General features: G+C 43.4%; 1 protein-coding gene across 1 annotated transcript in view; it reads left to right on the top strand.

The window, feature by feature from the left end:
• Window positions 1-464: 464 nt before the first annotated feature.
• Window positions 465-17,266, top strand: part of LOC109879861 (ras-related protein Rab-14) — a 41,751-nt gene continuing 24,949 nt past the window's right edge. The window contains exons 1-4 of the mRNA XM_031803148.1: window positions 465-920; window positions 10,572-10,630; window positions 11,740-11,793; window positions 16,224-16,401. Of these exons, the coding sequence (XP_031659008.1) occupies window positions 10,579-10,630; window positions 11,740-11,793; window positions 16,224-16,401 (284 nt within the window). The 5' untranslated portion in view covers window positions 465-920; window positions 10,572-10,578. The remainder of the gene's footprint in view (window positions 921-10,571; window positions 10,631-11,739; window positions 11,794-16,223; window positions 16,402-17,266) is intronic.

The raw sequence follows: 17,266 nt of genomic DNA, 5'->3' as shown, positions 1-17,266 counted from the left end.
GACCCTACTGGTCATCTATGAACATTTCAACATCTTGAAGAACAATCTGGCCTTAATGGCCATGTACTCTTATAACCTCTACCTGGCAAAACCAGAAGAGGACTGACCACCCCTCAGAGCCTGGTTCCTCTCTAGGTTTCTTCCTAGGTTCCTGCCTTTCTAGAGTTGTTCCTAGCCACTGTGCTTCTACATCTGCATTGCTTGCTGTTTGGGGCTTTAGGCTGGGTTTCTGTATAAGCACTTTGTGACATCTGCTGATGTAAAAAGGGCTCTATAAATACATTTGATATGGCCAATATACCACCATTGGCTATATCCAGGCGCTCTGCATTGAGCTACGCATAAGAAATAGCCCTTAGCCATCATATATTATTAGCTTTATACCGCTTACGCCTCGATCCCACCGACAGTGCCAACAGTTTGGTACATTCATAACCAATGGAATGCTGTGTTTGCCTTGCAGCATTGGTTGCAGAGGCAGTTGCAATGCGTTCTGTGTGGTGCACACGTTGGATTTATTGAAGGTATGCGTCAAACTTTACCCATAGACGGCTTCACATGGTAGCAGAGGGTGAATGTTGAATTTTGTTGCACATATTCAGATGATGCTATGTACTATTTTGCGCGAAAACACTGTTAGTGTGATTGAGGCGTTAAGTATAACCCGGATATAGACGGTCTATGAATTGGCGTATGAGAACGTGAGTAGATTACCTTGAAAACAACGGGCGGACATCTTGGACGCAGTATCCAGTTCTTATTATACCGCAGTGCCTTTGTCCAAGAAGCCCATATACAACAGAGGAAACCCTGTGCAGTGCAAGCAGCCATCTTGGATAGACAGCCAAGGCAGATACCTCAGGCAGGATAACCTACAGATCCCTTCTGAGCAGCTCAAGACATAAAACCGACAATTCCCGGTGAGAACAAAAACACGATATAGACGTGCTCGTATCCACATATAACACATTTATAAAACTGTAAACATGTTGTCTTACATAGTAAACTAACAACTAGCTAACGTACTATGCTAATTTGCTAACATGGCAGCTAGCTGTCAAGCCTAGCTAACCAGTAGTTAACGTTTCCAGTCAACGAGTTTCATAAATTGGCAACGTTTACTAGAAGGGTGACTACTAGCTATCTAACGAGATGTATTTTGCTTTGTATATATTTGTTTTGACCATTCTTCAGTTCCCGTGGTTTTGGCTAGCCATTGTGGTTTTCGGTCTATCTGTATTTCGGGAACAGGCTGTTGAATTTCGGTAACTATCTAGTATAAGTAGCTAGCTAGCTGACCGGAAGAGTAAGTTGGCTAATGTTCGGTACCTATCACAATTGTTGGCGCAACATTTCACTTAAGGTAGCTAGTTTATCATGGTAACGTTACTGTCTTTTTGACCGACATAGTTATCTAGCTACCTATTTGTAGAGCCAATAAATTATGACACGCATTATGATTAGCTTGTTTCTAGCTGGCTAGTTAGCTTGTTAGCTAGCAGGTCAGGGACGATAGCTAACGACGTACGAGACTAGGCCCAATGTTATGGTCATAGCTAGAAATGTAGCTACTCCAATTAGCTACCCACCTCTCTCCAAGCTCCTTTGCCTGAATTAGCTAGATATACATTTCTCTTAGCGTCCAAACATCTACAATAAATAGATGTTAGCTAGCCAGCTATCTCAACAGACACCAACTGACGTTGCCACGGTTTGTGTTAACATCAGTTAGCCCGACAGCTAGGTAGCCACCCATGGCCAGCTGATGGATGGTGCTGCTTTATGGTGCTGAATCCTTAGCCAAATTAGTTTGTCAATCTTTTCCATTTCATGTAGCTAGCTATAATCAGACGTGTAGCTACTTGAAATGTCAAAGATCAGTCACAAGCCAACTGTATTGTTCTGCGATATTGTGTCATTCATCAAAGTACATCATTATTAACTTACTGAACAAAAATATGAAGGCAACAATTTCAAAGATTGTACTGAGTCACAGTTCATATAAGGAAATACATTCAATAGGCCCTACTCTATGGGTTTCACATGACTGGGCAGGGGCGCAGCCATGGGTGGGCCTGGAATGGTGTAGGCCTACCCACTGGGGAGTCAGCCCCCCCCCCCCCCCACACACACACACACACACACACACACACACAAAAGGGCTTTATTACAGACAGAAATACTCTTCAGCACCCCCCTGGGCTGGTGTGGTTACATTGTGGTCTGTGGTTGTGAGACCGGTTGGATGTAATTAGATTTTTTATTGAACCTTTTATTTATTTAACTAGGCAAGTCAGTTAAGAACAAATACTTTTTTACAATGATGGCCAAACCCGGAAGACGCTGAGCCAATTGTGTGCCGCCCTATGGGGATCCCACTCACGGCCGAACGTGATACTGCCTGGATTCAAACCAGGGACTGTAAGTGAAGCCTCTTACACTGAGATGCAATGCCGTAGACCGCTGCACCACTCGGGAGTACTGCCAAATTCTCTAAAACGATGTTGGAGGCGGCGTATGGTAGTGAAGTTTACATTCTCTGACAACACCTCTGTTGGACATTCCTGCATGACAATTGCACACTCCCTCAAAACTTGACATTTGTGTCATTGTGTGACACAACTGCACATTGTAGTGGCCTTTTATAGTCCCCAGCACAAGGTGCACATGTGTAATGATCATGCTGTTTAATCAGCTACTTGATATGCCACACCTGTCAGATAGGTGGATTATCTTGGCAAAGGAGAAATGCTCACTAACAAGGATCTAAAAAGATTGGTGCACTTTTTTTTGTGTGCGTATGGAACATTTCTGGGATCCTTTATTTCAACTCATGAAAATGGGACCAACACTTTACATGTTGCATTTATATATTTGTTCAGTAGCTCAGCCAGCTATCCAGTAATCACACAGATGACTAGGGACCTCACGATACAATATTATCACGATACTTAGGTACTGATATTATATGTATTCCGATTCTATATTGTGATTTTATTGAGATTCGATGTTCCAAACATATTGCTCACCATAAGTCTTCTGCAGAGGGACAAGGGAGAGCCATGAGTAAAACAAATTGGCTTCCTTTTTAGAAAGATGGAGAACAAGCTATGAAGGAAAAACTCCAGTAGTTTTGGTGCAGGTACAGCCATCTAATGCAAACATAATATTGTCAAAACAATAATATTCCGACATATAATCCCCCCCCCCACACATACACATACACCATGCATCCTTATCTAGCCTCGTCTCAGCCAGCTCATAATCACATAAATGTTTATTTGTTATGATACAAATTAGGCTTTGATTAGGTTGGAATATGAATGTATTCATGTAGAAGTGTCACCATATGACAGATACTCATCTGTGTGACATGAGCAGAGGCATTTGGTATTTTCTTGGCCTTGAATTTTATTTATATTAAATCCCTTATTACAATTGCACATCACACAGTAAATGAAAAGAAATGCACTGTATGTGTGTTGATTAAAACCACGTTCTGCAAGTGTTTTGTTCATTCCATCTCTGCCTTTGGTTCTGATCACAACCCAAAGGCATGTGCAATTTACTACAGGATTTGGATGTTGTGTGACTGCATAAAAATATGGCAATGAGTCAGAGAAGAGAGCAAACAGCCCATATGTGTGTGTGTGACACCGATTTTTATATTTGTTCAACAACAGGAAATGGATGTGATTAAAAAGAAAGAGGTGACCGCTCTCTGTTTTTATGAATCGGTGTGAGTGGATGGATAAGCATTGAGACTGCAGTTTGGTCACATGCTGCTCTCAATCACCCTCTCCTTGGATGGATACTCCACCTGGGCTTCACTCAGGAAAAGGGGAGTTTTCCCCCATCATTTACCCAAAGAAGGAATGGGCCTAGCGTTAGTGTCCAGAATATATGTGTTTGTGTGTGTATGGCTCTTGTAGTCGTATAGTTGCCGCCTTATGGAGAAACTCTCACATATGAGCCTGGTGGCACCACATAAGAGGGTCATGTGAGGGGTGGCAGTCAGGTTAGCAGCAAGGCAAGCAAGTAGTCAGGACCTCACACACCACTGACACAGTTGTTAACTCCAGGGGAAAAGAGTTTTACCACCGGTTTAAATTGGTTCCTTAGAAAAGCAGTCAGGTGTGGTAGACCACTTCACGGTCAGTGTATCAAATCCCTCACCAGAGCTTGTCCCACACCCTAAGTACATGATTTCCCCTACCTCCGTCAATTGCCTTTGTCCTTGTTTACCCCACAGCTTCTCTTCTGAACTCTCTGCACTATTGTTTTTAAAGCAGCTAGAGCTGCAAAGGGGAGTGTTTTGCTGCCGGGGTGTGTGGCCCCCAAGGGTCTCTGACCAACCACGTATTGAGAGGAAAAGGGTTAGATGACACCTTAACCTGGAATTACCCCACTCAGCCAATTAGCACGCATCCACTCACTTCTGTTCTGGATGACGCTGCTCTCTCTTCCCTGTGTAGTTTACTCAAACTGCCTCTGCATATCACAATGAGAGCATCCCTTTTCTTCATCCTGCTCCCCGGTCTCCTTTTCACTTTCTACTTCTGTCTTTCACCTTCTCCCATCTTCTCTCAATTCACCCTAGCTCAAAACAGAAGCATTTGTCATAGTGCTAAATTGTTTAGCAGGAAAACTTGGTCGTTGAGCAGCAGGCCATAGCACAGCTCTTTTTCTGTTTGGCACCAGGCTCTGTTGCATAGCGATTTGAATCTACAGACCTGCTTTAACTGCAATGTCGTTATAACTACTGTGTACTTAACCACAGGCTAAAGAGGAATTTCCCGGATAGAGGGAAACAAAATGGGACACTGGGATTACCATGATAACAGATGACTTAGTCACTGGTATTCACAGGTTGTACTTTATAGGCTACTATCCAGGGTGGTTGAATTTGAATTCGACTTGCATTACAGAAGTCAGCTCTCAAACTCCAGTGTTTAGACCCCCCCCCAAAAAAAATATATATATATTGGTCGCCCGAGACGTGTATTTTCCATATTTAGACACACCCTATGTTTGAATCAAATCAACTATATAAGCTTGTCTGATGCTATAAGCACTGTGATTAAAAATTAATACACAGATTACTGAAGAGGGTGTTATACCATTCTTGGCGATTGGGAAACAAGCAAACCCATTAAACTAAAGCCGTTATTATGGTTTCGATGTTATGGTCTTCAATGGTAAAAATCCCTAACACATTGTATAGTGTTTTCCAATGGGGTTGGGTGTAATGGTAAATGTCACTAATCACACTACATGTTTTCTAAGAATTTGATTGAAAAATACAATTGTATTTTATTAGGGTTGTCACAGCATTTTAGTCACTAGCTGATTTCTCCATCAAAGTTTGGGCTTGTACGAAAAGTCTTCATATGAGAATTGCACCATACAGATAGCCCTCTCAGAGAGCTGCCATTTTTGACTATTCAAGGTCGAGTTGGGTTGAAGGACAAGCTGAATTGCTTTCATGGAGGACTGGCTCGACCACACAATGCATTTTCACCATGAGCAAAAGCTTTTTACCCAAAGTTGCAAAGAAAATGTTATCCATTTAACCCCCTAGAGTCGAAATCTAATTATCATAATATAAAAAATCCCCATCAAAATCTGTTAGTTTTAAGTTAGACATAAAACATTTTTTTTGCATGGGCTGCGTCTCAATCCGCCGATGTCGCCCTTCCACACCTGAGGTGAAAGGTGGCAGAGCTAGAGCAGTGTCAGACCATGAGACATCCTGAAAATCGGTCTTCTCACAACAATGTCTGTAACGCCAGACCGGTTTGGCCATAGTAACTTTTATAACCCCTCTATGGAAAAGTGAGTCTCCTTCTTGTGCTTTTTGAGGTGGACTGACTCCTCTGTAAACTACTGTCACACCCCTTTTACTCTGACTATCTGTGAGTCCTCAGAGCAGTTTGTTGCTTGAGGTTTATGAGGCAGAGTGGGAGCCCCCATGGCTAGGAAACACTCCATTGAACATGGCGCATAATGATAATGAACAACCCCAACATAAACACCTATTTGGTGCTATGCAGTTCTAGCTTTCATTGAGTGAGATTAGGCTACATCTCCAGAGAAGTTCTCTATCTTTGTCATGATGGAAAAACAAGGGGGTAAGTGTTTTTTTAAATTTGATTTATTTAACCTGAATAATAACCAATTAACTAACCATTTTACTGATTTGACTGCTGACCTAGAGATTGTAATTAGGGGTGTGAATGTTTAAACTTTTAAGCAAAATCTGGGATCCTTAACATTAAGAAATATCACTAATGGAAAAAGGTTTTTCACCCCTTAAAATGTTAAATCACATTGCAGCTTGCTCGCCTGCTCTCTCATCGCTAAACACACTCGCATCGTTAGTCTTCGGTCTGGTGCGTGTACAATATATTAGCCTATTCTTTGATGATAGGCCCTGCTTTACTGAAGTTGTGAGACATTGCCTGGTGGCTGACCTGCCTATACTGTGCCTCTCCCCGCTCGCTCTCTGTCCCTTGCTAGCTCGCTATGAAAGATGCAAGTGTTTGTTCTCGGAAGTACGGTCTCAACGTAGACTTTGATCTGAAGCCATTCTTGTGGTTGTTTTGATTTTGCTCTTCATTGTATATGTTTGTAGGTCTACGTAGCCAAATTGTATCTATGATCATATGCTATCCATTCATGTTTATCTGAGAATTAACCAATGATGTCAGGGCACACCCGGCCATGATTACAGACACCTGTGCGTCATTTGACACTATATAAGCTAGTGACCCGCAGTGTTTGTCATTATACCCTGATGAAGACGGCTTGTCTGTCCAAACGTTGGTAATTAAATGATTGTATCTGAGCTCCTAGAGTGGACGGCTCTCCGTTCTCGGAAGTACGGTGGCTAATAAGTCTCCTTTGTTCCAAAATACTGAATCTTTAGGAGTCGATTCCTAGCAGAAGATTTATTGTTTCTACTGAATGTCTTGGTATGTCACAGTATTTAACTAACTTTCAGGTAATTTTTTAGGAGAGGGCTGTCTGTGTGCAGGCAGAAAGTCTATGCACAGACAGTTTGAGATTATTTGATTGACAATTCTGGTTGCCTAATGATGGACGTTTGTCGAGCTTCAGAAGCAGTATTCCTTTACAGACAAACAAAAGAATGGCTGTTTTTTAAACCAGTGTTTGGAACCAAAATTGAGGATCAGAACCGGGAACGAAAGTGATCTATACTGTTCTGTAACAGAACCGTCATTTTAAAAGCATGGGAACCGGTTAATAACACTTTTTAAAAAACATTTTATTTTTTATTTTAGGCCACCAAAAAACACAGCAAAGCCCCTATGCAATGCCTTCACTCTGTCACTCAAACTTATTCCAGTGTCTGCCTGCTAGCTGAAAATCTTTGCCAGTGCGTGTAGGCTTCAACCTCCTCCGAAACTTAGGCTACGGGAGTCTATTGACATTACAAGCGTGATTCAGAAATGAGGAATATAGATTTTTTTATTAGAGAACAATGGAATAACTTGTTCAATGCTAATTAAGGAAACTATAGCTATCATGTTTCAAATTGGATTTATTAACTACAAAAAGGCAAGACGTGTTTATTTTCATTCTGGTTACGCTCTGCACACAAGCTTGTTAGCTAGCTAGCTCTGGTTGGAAGTTCAAAGATATTCAAGTTCTTCAATAGAAGCCGCTCCTTCGTAGGTATAATTCTGTGGGTCTAATTCAGATTATTTTTATTTATCCATTATTTTACCAGGTAAATTGACTGAGAACGCGTTCTCATTTGCAGCAATGACCTGGGGAATAGTTACAGGGGAGAGGAGGGTGATTTAATGAGCCAATTGTAAACTGGGGATTATTAGGTGACCGTGATGGTTTGAGGGCCAGATTGGGAATTTAGGGTTAACGCCCCTATTCTTACAATAAGTGCCATGGGATCTTTAATGACCTCGAGAGTCAGGACACCCGTTTAACATCCCATCCGAAAGACGGCACCCTACACAGGGCAGTGTCCCCAATCACTGTCCTGGGGAATTGGGATATTCTTTTAGACCAGAGGAAAGAGTGCCTCCTACTGGCCCTCCAACACCACTTCCATAATGCATGTCATAACAAGATGCCCAGCACTTCAAGCAAAGCTTCCTCCTCGGCTCCTCCACCCTCTCGCGCTCTCCCCGATCGCAGAATTTCAAGGAACAAAATAAATAGTTTCTGTTAAGAATGAAACTAATAGAAAACAATTTCGCTTCCAACTCCTGGTTTAAATGTTAAGCAAAATTGTCAGTTTGTCATATCCCTAATTGTAATGGAAAACTACAGATTGTAGGTTCATCATGGGATGGTAATAACGAGGAGTCTGGCTCTGCTGCATCTCATCTTGTTACAGTCCATAGTTCTGTTGTAAATAGGATTAAGGCTTCTTGGAATAACTCCCCGGACAGGCCCTCTCCGTGTGTGCGTGCATGTGTGATCTATGATGAGCCCCAGCCTGATTTTGCAGCCACCCTGAGAGTACTTGTTTGGCCTCGCTTCATCATCTAGGCTTAGGCCATTGTCTAGTCCTTTTACACAACCTGCCCACAAAGTACATCCCGACTCCAAATGATATTTCCGTTCTCCTGAAGTGTACACTTGTTCACTACTTCCATCAAATCTAAAATAATTAGATTGGTGAAGGCATGGGCTAGAGGGAGTTTCCACCATATTTCCTTTCAAATCAATGAAGGGCAGTGAGCAAGTGCACACTTTGGGAGGAAGAAGAGATGGCCTAATTGGGACAAAGCCGGTGTCAGTTGTCTGAAGCTTGATGACTTCATGCTGATTTGATGGACAGACATTGGTTTGGTTAGGCCATGTAGATTCATTTCATATAGATATTGGAGTTAAAGATACTGACTATGTTGACTTTGTGGTCAGATACATTGCTATCTGATGGTTTCATCTCCAGCTGTGTTGAATCTAGTCTCAAACCAGACCCTAGGCACAACAGTGACTACCGGCTGGTTTCAATGATGGACTCTTTTGGCATAGAGCAACTACATTACTGCCGATGTCACTACCTTATCCGTTTGAATAAAATACCAAATAATTTAGCAAAAGGGAGATGAGAGGTTACTTTTAAATGAGTGCATTTCACAATTGGCTAGTTTGCCTGAACTACTACCTTTACTAAAACCTCTAAAGGTTTAGCTTGTAAACTTTTGGTTTCGGATCGCAGCGTTCTAGCATGTCTGCCTTGTGATTTGTTGGGAGAGTTGTCTCTGAAGAGCACCCACCCCTGAAAAATATTTTTCCTTTATCGAAGTTTTTTTTCAATAAGTAACCCCTTTGTTATTGGCAAGCCAAAATAAGGTCAGGAGTCTGGCTCATCTCTGTACCCCACACATACAATTATCTGTAAGGTCCTTCAGTTGAGCAGTGAATTTCCAACACAGATTCAACCACAAAGACCAGAGGTTTACCAATGCCTCGCAAAGGACACCTATTGGTAGATGGGTAAAATAAAAAATGATGTATCGATTCACCCAGTCACTGCAAAGATACAGGCGTCCTTCCTAACTCAGTTACTGGAGAGGAAGGAAACCGCTCAGAGATTTCGCAATGAGGTCGATGGTGACTTTAAAACAGTCTCCCCCGTCAACCCATTAAACTCTGAGTATGGATCAACAACATTGTAGTTACTCCACATTACTAACCTAATTAACAAAGTGAAAGCCTTTACAGAATACAAAGATATTCAAAAACATGCATCCTGTTTGCATTAAAGTAATACTGCAAAAAAGGTGGCAAAGCAATTAACTTTTTGTCCTGAATATAAAGTGTTATGTTTGGGGCAAATCCAACACAGTTTTTCAGGATAAAAAAGAAACGGAATGGAGCTAAGCACAGGCAAAATCCTAGAGGAAAACCTGGTTGAGTCTGCTTTCCACCAGACACTAGAATATTAATTCACCTTTCAGCAGCACAATAACCTAAAACACAAGACCAAATCAACACTGGAGTTGCTTACCAAGAAGACAGCGAATGTTCCTGAGTGGCCGAGTTACAGTTTTGAATGAAATCTACTTGAAAATCTATGGCAAGATCTGAAAATGGTTGTCTAGCAATGATCAACAACCAATTTGACCAAGCAGGAAGAATTTTGAAAGGAATAATGGGCAAATGTTCCACAATCCAAGTGTGGAAAGCACTTAGACTTACCCAGAAATACTCACAGCTGTAATCGCTGGGGTGTGAATACTTAGGTAAATGAGATGTCTGTATTTAATTTTCAATACATTTGTAAACATGTTTTCACTGTCATTATGGAGTTTCTGTGTGTAGATGGGTGAGAAATCAATTGAAATCATGCTGTAACTCAATGTGGAAAAAGTCTAGGGGTATGAATACTTTCTGAAGGCACTGTAATTGTGTGGTCAGCCCAAGCACTGTACAATTAAATGGGATTGTGAGTGATGTCGACAGACAAAATGTATTGATAATGTGTGGTTTCTGCATGATACCAGATAGAATTGATTCATAGACCCACAAACATTGTCTCTGAATCCTATAAGCGTTCTCTCTCTCTTTTTCAGAGCCACAATGGCCACTGCACCGTACAACTACTCCTACATTTTCAAATACATCATCATCGGTAAGTGTGCTGAGGGAGTGGCGTGGAGGCCTGTATTTGTATACTACTGTGCTGTATGTGGGTCGCCCAGTGGCTGCAGTTAGTACACAACTCAGTGAGACGCTACTGCTGCTCTCCCTACACAAGCCCTGGAAGAGTTCCCATCAGGAGACTAGAGACTAAAACCCCAGGCCCTACCCATGACCTCTATCACAGCAGCTTATTTGTATGTAGTATGAGGTTACCACCTAAAGTGACTTGAAACATTTTCATCAATAATTGTTTTCCCAGGAAGCTAGCCTAAGCCAAGCTAAATTGTTTGTTATAATGAACCAACAATGTACTAGAGCAGGCTATTAAATAAATTACACGAATACATTAATTATTGCTCTCCTTCTGTCTGGTCTATATTACTAACAGAAAAAAAGTGAGTAATGAGCATAAATGGCTTACATTTGTGGAGGTGGTCCACTTTTCCAAATAGTGTTTTCCCATCTGTTTGGGACCTTTTTAAAACAGGGCAGTTAAATCACTATCTCAACATCTCTACAACTAGTTGTAGGTAGTTTACTGTGGTGCATTGAGGCCTTAAAAGCCCCACCTTAATGTCAACACATTTCCCTTCCTTGTCTGATTGTGGACCTGTTTGAGAACAGCCAAAAGGCTGTATGTTATGTTCTGCTTTTGTTTGCTGTCTGTTATGCAGACATCAAACGTGGTCATACAACACAAACACACACTTTACACACCACTTTAGCCCCATAGCTAGAGCAGACATTAGTGTATAGGCCTAAACAAACAAAAGGTGCTCTCCTCTCCCCCACTTGACTGGAGGTAACCATACCAGCCTTCCACTCAGTCAAAGCCCTGCAGGCCTATTCATACTGCCTCTTCAAGTGCTCTCGCATGTGTAGATAGAATCTGTTAATAATGTCTGAAGAGGAGAGGGAAGATGCTCTTTCTCTGCTACAACTAGGGCCCAGAGTCTTTCCTGGTCAGACCAAGTGGTCAGGGAGAACTCCTCCCTAGATGACATGGGAAATAAGTTAAATCTGCCAAAAAATTATTCTCCATCTTGTATGTTATGTTGAGATTGAACATGGATCCTAACACCTCCTCTCTCTCCATAGGGGACATGGGGGTAGGGAAGTCGTGTTTGCTTCATCAGTTCACAGAGAAGAAATGTAAGTACATCCCAGCTCCCCACTGACTCCAGACAGACCCAACCCTCCGACTCCATCTACTCTAAATCCCCTCTGATGCCATCAGACTCACACTGACTAGACCGGGCACGAGTCTGTCATCGTGCGCATGTTGATTTTGTCCATCCACCACAGACACGATCAGGACACGCAGGTTGAAATAGCAACGCAAACTCTGAACCAACTATATAAATTAGAGGACAGGTCGAAACAAACATTCATGGCCATTTAGCTAGCTAGCTTGCTGTTGCTAGCTAATTTGTCCTTCGACATTAACATTGGTTTGTTGTTTGACCTGAAATGCACAAGTTTTTTTCTTTCTGGATCTTTGTAGAATTTTGAGTCACACACAATTGTGTGTTCTCTACTCTGATAATTAATCGGATGAGTTCATTTGTTTCTAGCTAATCTCTCCTTTTGTGGACTTTATATGGTGGTTGGCAACCAACTTTTAAAGTCCATTACCACTACCAACTGGACTGGAGTGTGGACCTCAGTTCATCTTTCAATCACCCACGTGGGTATATGCTCCTAAAAACCAATGAGGAGATGGGAGAGGCAGGACTTGCAGAGCGTCAAGTGTCAAATATAGAACCAAGTTCTATTTTAGCGCCTGGCTATGATATATATATTTTTTTAATGGCAGTATTAGCAGCACTATGTGCAGATGCTCTGCTCTTCATTGGTCTATCTCGCATCTCATCCTGCATGGCACAGTCTCGTCATACAAGTGGCCCATAGACGTGGCTCTAAATGAACAGGCTGCTGCTTTGTCAGTGCTGAATGTCAGGTTTGAAGGCTTCCTCCCTGCCATTGGGTAACATTGAAACGCAGGTGGTAAAAACCAACTGGCAGGCTGATCTGCCAGTCTGAAATTGATACCACCTGCCTTCTCTGTTGCCTCACAATGGAGGTGAAGTGTCTGTATACGATCGAGAGCACCTGATTTTTCTGTGTGGTTGGATGTGCCTGTCGTACTGTGTGTGTATATGGGTTCTGTTAATACTTTCAGTTGGTGCTAGCTGTGTCACAGGAAGGCTGTTCTGTATGGTAGTTTATAGCGAGAGGGAGATTGAGCAGGGGAATGAGGGAGTGTAGTTACAGTAAAGCTGGGTGTACACTACATGCTTTTGGCCCTGATTAAGCTGTCCCAGACAAGTTTTTGAGATCGGAGACAAAATCCCCAAATCGTTGCCTACTCAGGCCACACGGCCGTCACTGGTGGTCGTTTAATGTGAGTGGGTTAGAGACACAATCTGAGGGCTACCGATGCCGTATTTGAGTAGTCCCAGACATGCCGATATATTCACATGCTTGATTTTATCAGCACAATCGGCAATGCTTTTTAAAATGTATTGTCACACAAATTGTGCAGTGAAATGTGTTCTTTTACAGGGTCAGCCATAGTAGTACGGCGCCCATGGAGCTAATTAGAGTTAAGTGCCTTGCTCAAATGAACATCAACATACTCTTCACGTTGTCGACTCGGGTATTTGAACCAGTGACCTTTCACTTACCACTAGGCTACCTGCCACCCTACCTTGTAGTGTGAGATGTGCAATGAACATTTGAGCGCGGTGACCAGCAAAAGCCAATGAGAGTTCGCCAGACGTTGTATCACATCACCCAGAATGTGACTACTAGTATGCATTTGTACTTGCCTTTAACCAAAGCCAGTGTCAAATCATTACACCTCTGTTCACAAGCAAATATTATATTTTATACCTCTGTTCACAGGCTAAATATTTCAACTAGATATCAACCAATTACGATTTGCTGATAACGATTTAATTGGTCTGTTTAAAAATAAAAATAAAGGTAATATATTTGTAATAGTGACAATTACAACAATACTGAATGAACAATGAATACTTTATTTGACCTTTAAGCAAAATCAATATAGTCTCAAATAAATAATGAAACATGTGCAACCTGGCCAAGATAAAGCAAAGCAGTTCAACACAAACAACAACAGAGTTACACATGGAATAAACAAACACACAGTCAATAATACAATAGAAAAGTCTATATACAGTGTGATGTATATTGCCTTCTAACATGCATTTCTTTTAACTAAATATGCAGATTTAAAAAAAGTTTTACTTCTGTGTATTGATTTTAAGGAAGGCATTGATGTTTATGGTTAGGTACATTTGTGCAATGATTGTACTTTTTTTTGCGAATGTTCTTTTGTTAAATCATCACCCATTTGGCAAAGTTGAAGTAGGCTGTGATTCAATGATAAATTAACAGGCACTGCATTGATTATATGCAACGCAGGACAAGCTAGTTAACCTAGTAATATCATCAACCATCTGTAGTTAATGGATTGATTGTTTTTTGTAAGATACGTTTAATGCTAGCTAGCAACTTACCTTGACTCCTTGCAGGCACAAGGTCCTTTTGATGATGCACTCCTGTAACAGCTGGTCAGCCTGCCACGCAGTCTCTTCGTGGAGTAACAGGTGGTCAGCCTGCCACGCAGTCTCCTCGTGGAGTAACAGGTGGTCAGCCTGCCACGCAGTCTCCTCGTGGAGTAACAGCTGGTCAGCCTGCCACGCAGTCTCTTCGTGGAGTAACAGGTGGTCAGCCTGCCACGCAGTCTCCCCGTGGAGTAACAGGTGGTCAGCCTGCCACGCAGTCTCCCCGTGGAGTAACAGGTGGTCAGCCTGCCACGCAGTCTCCCCGTGGAGTAACAGGTGGTCAGCCTGCCACGCAGTCTCCCCGTGGAGTAACAGGTGGTCAGCCTGCCACGCAGTCTCCCCGTGGAGTAACAGGTGGTCAGCCTGCCACGCAGTCTCCCCGTGGAGTAACAGGTGGTCAGCCTGCCACGCAGTCTCCCCGTGGAGTAACAGGTGGTCAGCCTGCCACGCAGTCTCCCCGTGGAGTAACAGGTGGTCAGCCTGCCACGCAGTCTCCCCGTGGATTGCAATGTAATCGGCGTCCAAAAAGGCAGATTACAGATTGTTATAACTTGAAATCGGCCCTAATTAATCGGTCGACCTCTAATTTCAACTCTGTATGGCAAGCATGAATATCTGACAAAAAATGTTTGAGGCTGCTTTGAGTCACCTTTTGTGATTAGACTTAACGTACCTAGAACATCATTGTTTTGGCCGTGTGGTATGGAGAATCCTCACGACCAAGAGAAGAATCTTGTAGTGTGCCCCCCTGTCTGCTCCACATGGTTTAGTGTGCCCCCCTGTCTGCTCCACATGGTTTAGTATGCCCCCCTGTGTGCCCCCCTGTCTGCTCCACATGGTTTAGTGTGCCCCCCTGTCTGCTCCACATGGTTTAGTGTGCCCCCCTGTCTGCTCCACATGGTTTAGTGTGCCCCCCTGTCTGCTCCACATGGTTTAGTGTGCCCCCCTGTCTGCTCCACATGGTTTAGTGTGCCCCCCTGTCTGCTCCACATGGTTTAGTGTGCCCCCCTGTCTGCTCCACATGGTTTAGTGTGCCCCCCTGTCTGCTCCACATGGTTTAGTGTGCCCCCCTGTCTAATCACACTCCAGAGAGAAGGGAGGAGACGAGGCAGGCTGAGGAAGTGTTCTGTCTACTGAGTCAGTCTGATCTAATCACCAAATCAAATGTATTTATATAGCCCTTCGTACATCAGCTGATATCTCAAAGTGCTGTACAGAAACCCAGCCTAAAACCCCAAACAGCAAGCAATGCAGGTGTAGAAGCACAGTGGCTAGGAAAAACCTAGGAAGAAACCTAGAGAGGAACCAGGCTATGAGGGGTGGCCAGTCCTCTTCTGGCTGTGCCGGGTGGAGATTATAACAGAACATGGCCAAGTTGTTCAAATGTTCATAAATGACCAGCATGGTCAAATAATAATAATCACAGGCAGAACAGTTGAAACTGGAGCAGCAGCACGGCCAGGTGGACTGGGGACAGCAAGGAGTCATCATGTCAGGTAGTCCTGAGCCATGGTCCTAGGGCTCAGGTCCTCCGAGAGAGAGAAAGAAACAGCGAAAGAGAGTATTAGAGAGCGCATACTTAAATTCACACAGGACACCGGATAGGACAGGAGAAGTACTCCAGATATAACAAACTGACCCTAGCCCCCCGACACATGAAAGCCATCCTCTCTTGGGGAATGCTGCTTTTTAGTTAGCTTTGCGACAGTATCAAAAAGGAATTTCGGATTGTTCACACTCCAGAGAGAAGGGAGGGAGACGAGGCAGGCTGAGGAAGTGTTCTGTCTACTGAGTCAGTCTTGCATGATGGGAGATGTGGCTCATTCCATTGAGGCTCCTCATGACTCTTGTTAATATGTGAGATTTAATTAATTCCACTGCCATCTTTGATTTAAATAAATTTCTGTAGGATTTAGGGGAACCTCATTAGATTCCTCCTTGCCTAGCCAAACAACCAGTGCCTTTTCCCCATCTCTCTGTCTCCTCCAGTCATGGCGGACTGCCCCCATACGATCGGCGTGGAGTTTGGCACAAGGATAATCGAGGTGAGCGGCCAGAAGATCAAGCTGCAGATCTGGGACACGGCGGGCCAGGAGCGCTTCAGGGCCGTCACGCGTAGTTACTACAGGGGGGCCGCGGGCGCACTCATGGTCTATGACATCACCAGGTACACACACACACACACACTCATGGTCTACGACATCACCAGGTACACACACACACTCTCATGGTCTATGACATCACCAGGTACACACACACACACACACACACTCTCATGGTCTACGACCTCACCAGGTACACACACACACACACACACTCTCATGGTCTACGACATCACCAGGTACACACACACACACACACTCTCATGGTCTACGACATCACCAGGTACACACACACACACACTCTCATGGTCTACGACATCACCAGGTACACACACACACACACTCTCATGGTCTACGACATCACCAGGTACACACACACACACACACACACACACACACACACACACTCTCTCTCTCATGGTCTACGACATCACCAGGTACACACACACACACACACACACTCTCATGGTCTACGACATCACCAGGTACACACACACACACACACACACACTCTCATGGTCTACGACATCACCAGGTACACACACACACACACACACACTCTCATGGTCTACGACATCACCAGGTCCACACACACACACCCACACACACACACTCTCATGGTCTACGACATCACCAGGTACACACACACACACACACACTCTCATGGTCTACGACATCACCAGGTACACACACACACACACACACACACTCTCATGGTCTACGACATCACCAGGTACACACACACACACACACACACACACTCTCTCTCTCATGGTCTATGACATCACCAGGTACACACATCACCAGGTACACACACACACACTCTCATGGTCTACGACCTCACCAGGTACACACACACACACACACACACACACACACACACACACACACACACACTCTCATGGTCTACGACATCACCAGGTACACACA

Source organism: Oncorhynchus kisutch, linkage group LG23 (genome assembly GCF_002021735.2).
Source record: "Oncorhynchus kisutch isolate 150728-3 linkage group LG23, Okis_V2, whole genome shotgun sequence".
NCBI lineage: Eukaryota > Metazoa > Chordata > Actinopteri > Salmoniformes > Salmonidae > Oncorhynchus > Oncorhynchus kisutch.
This window is presented reverse-complemented; position numbering and strand designations above follow the sequence as displayed.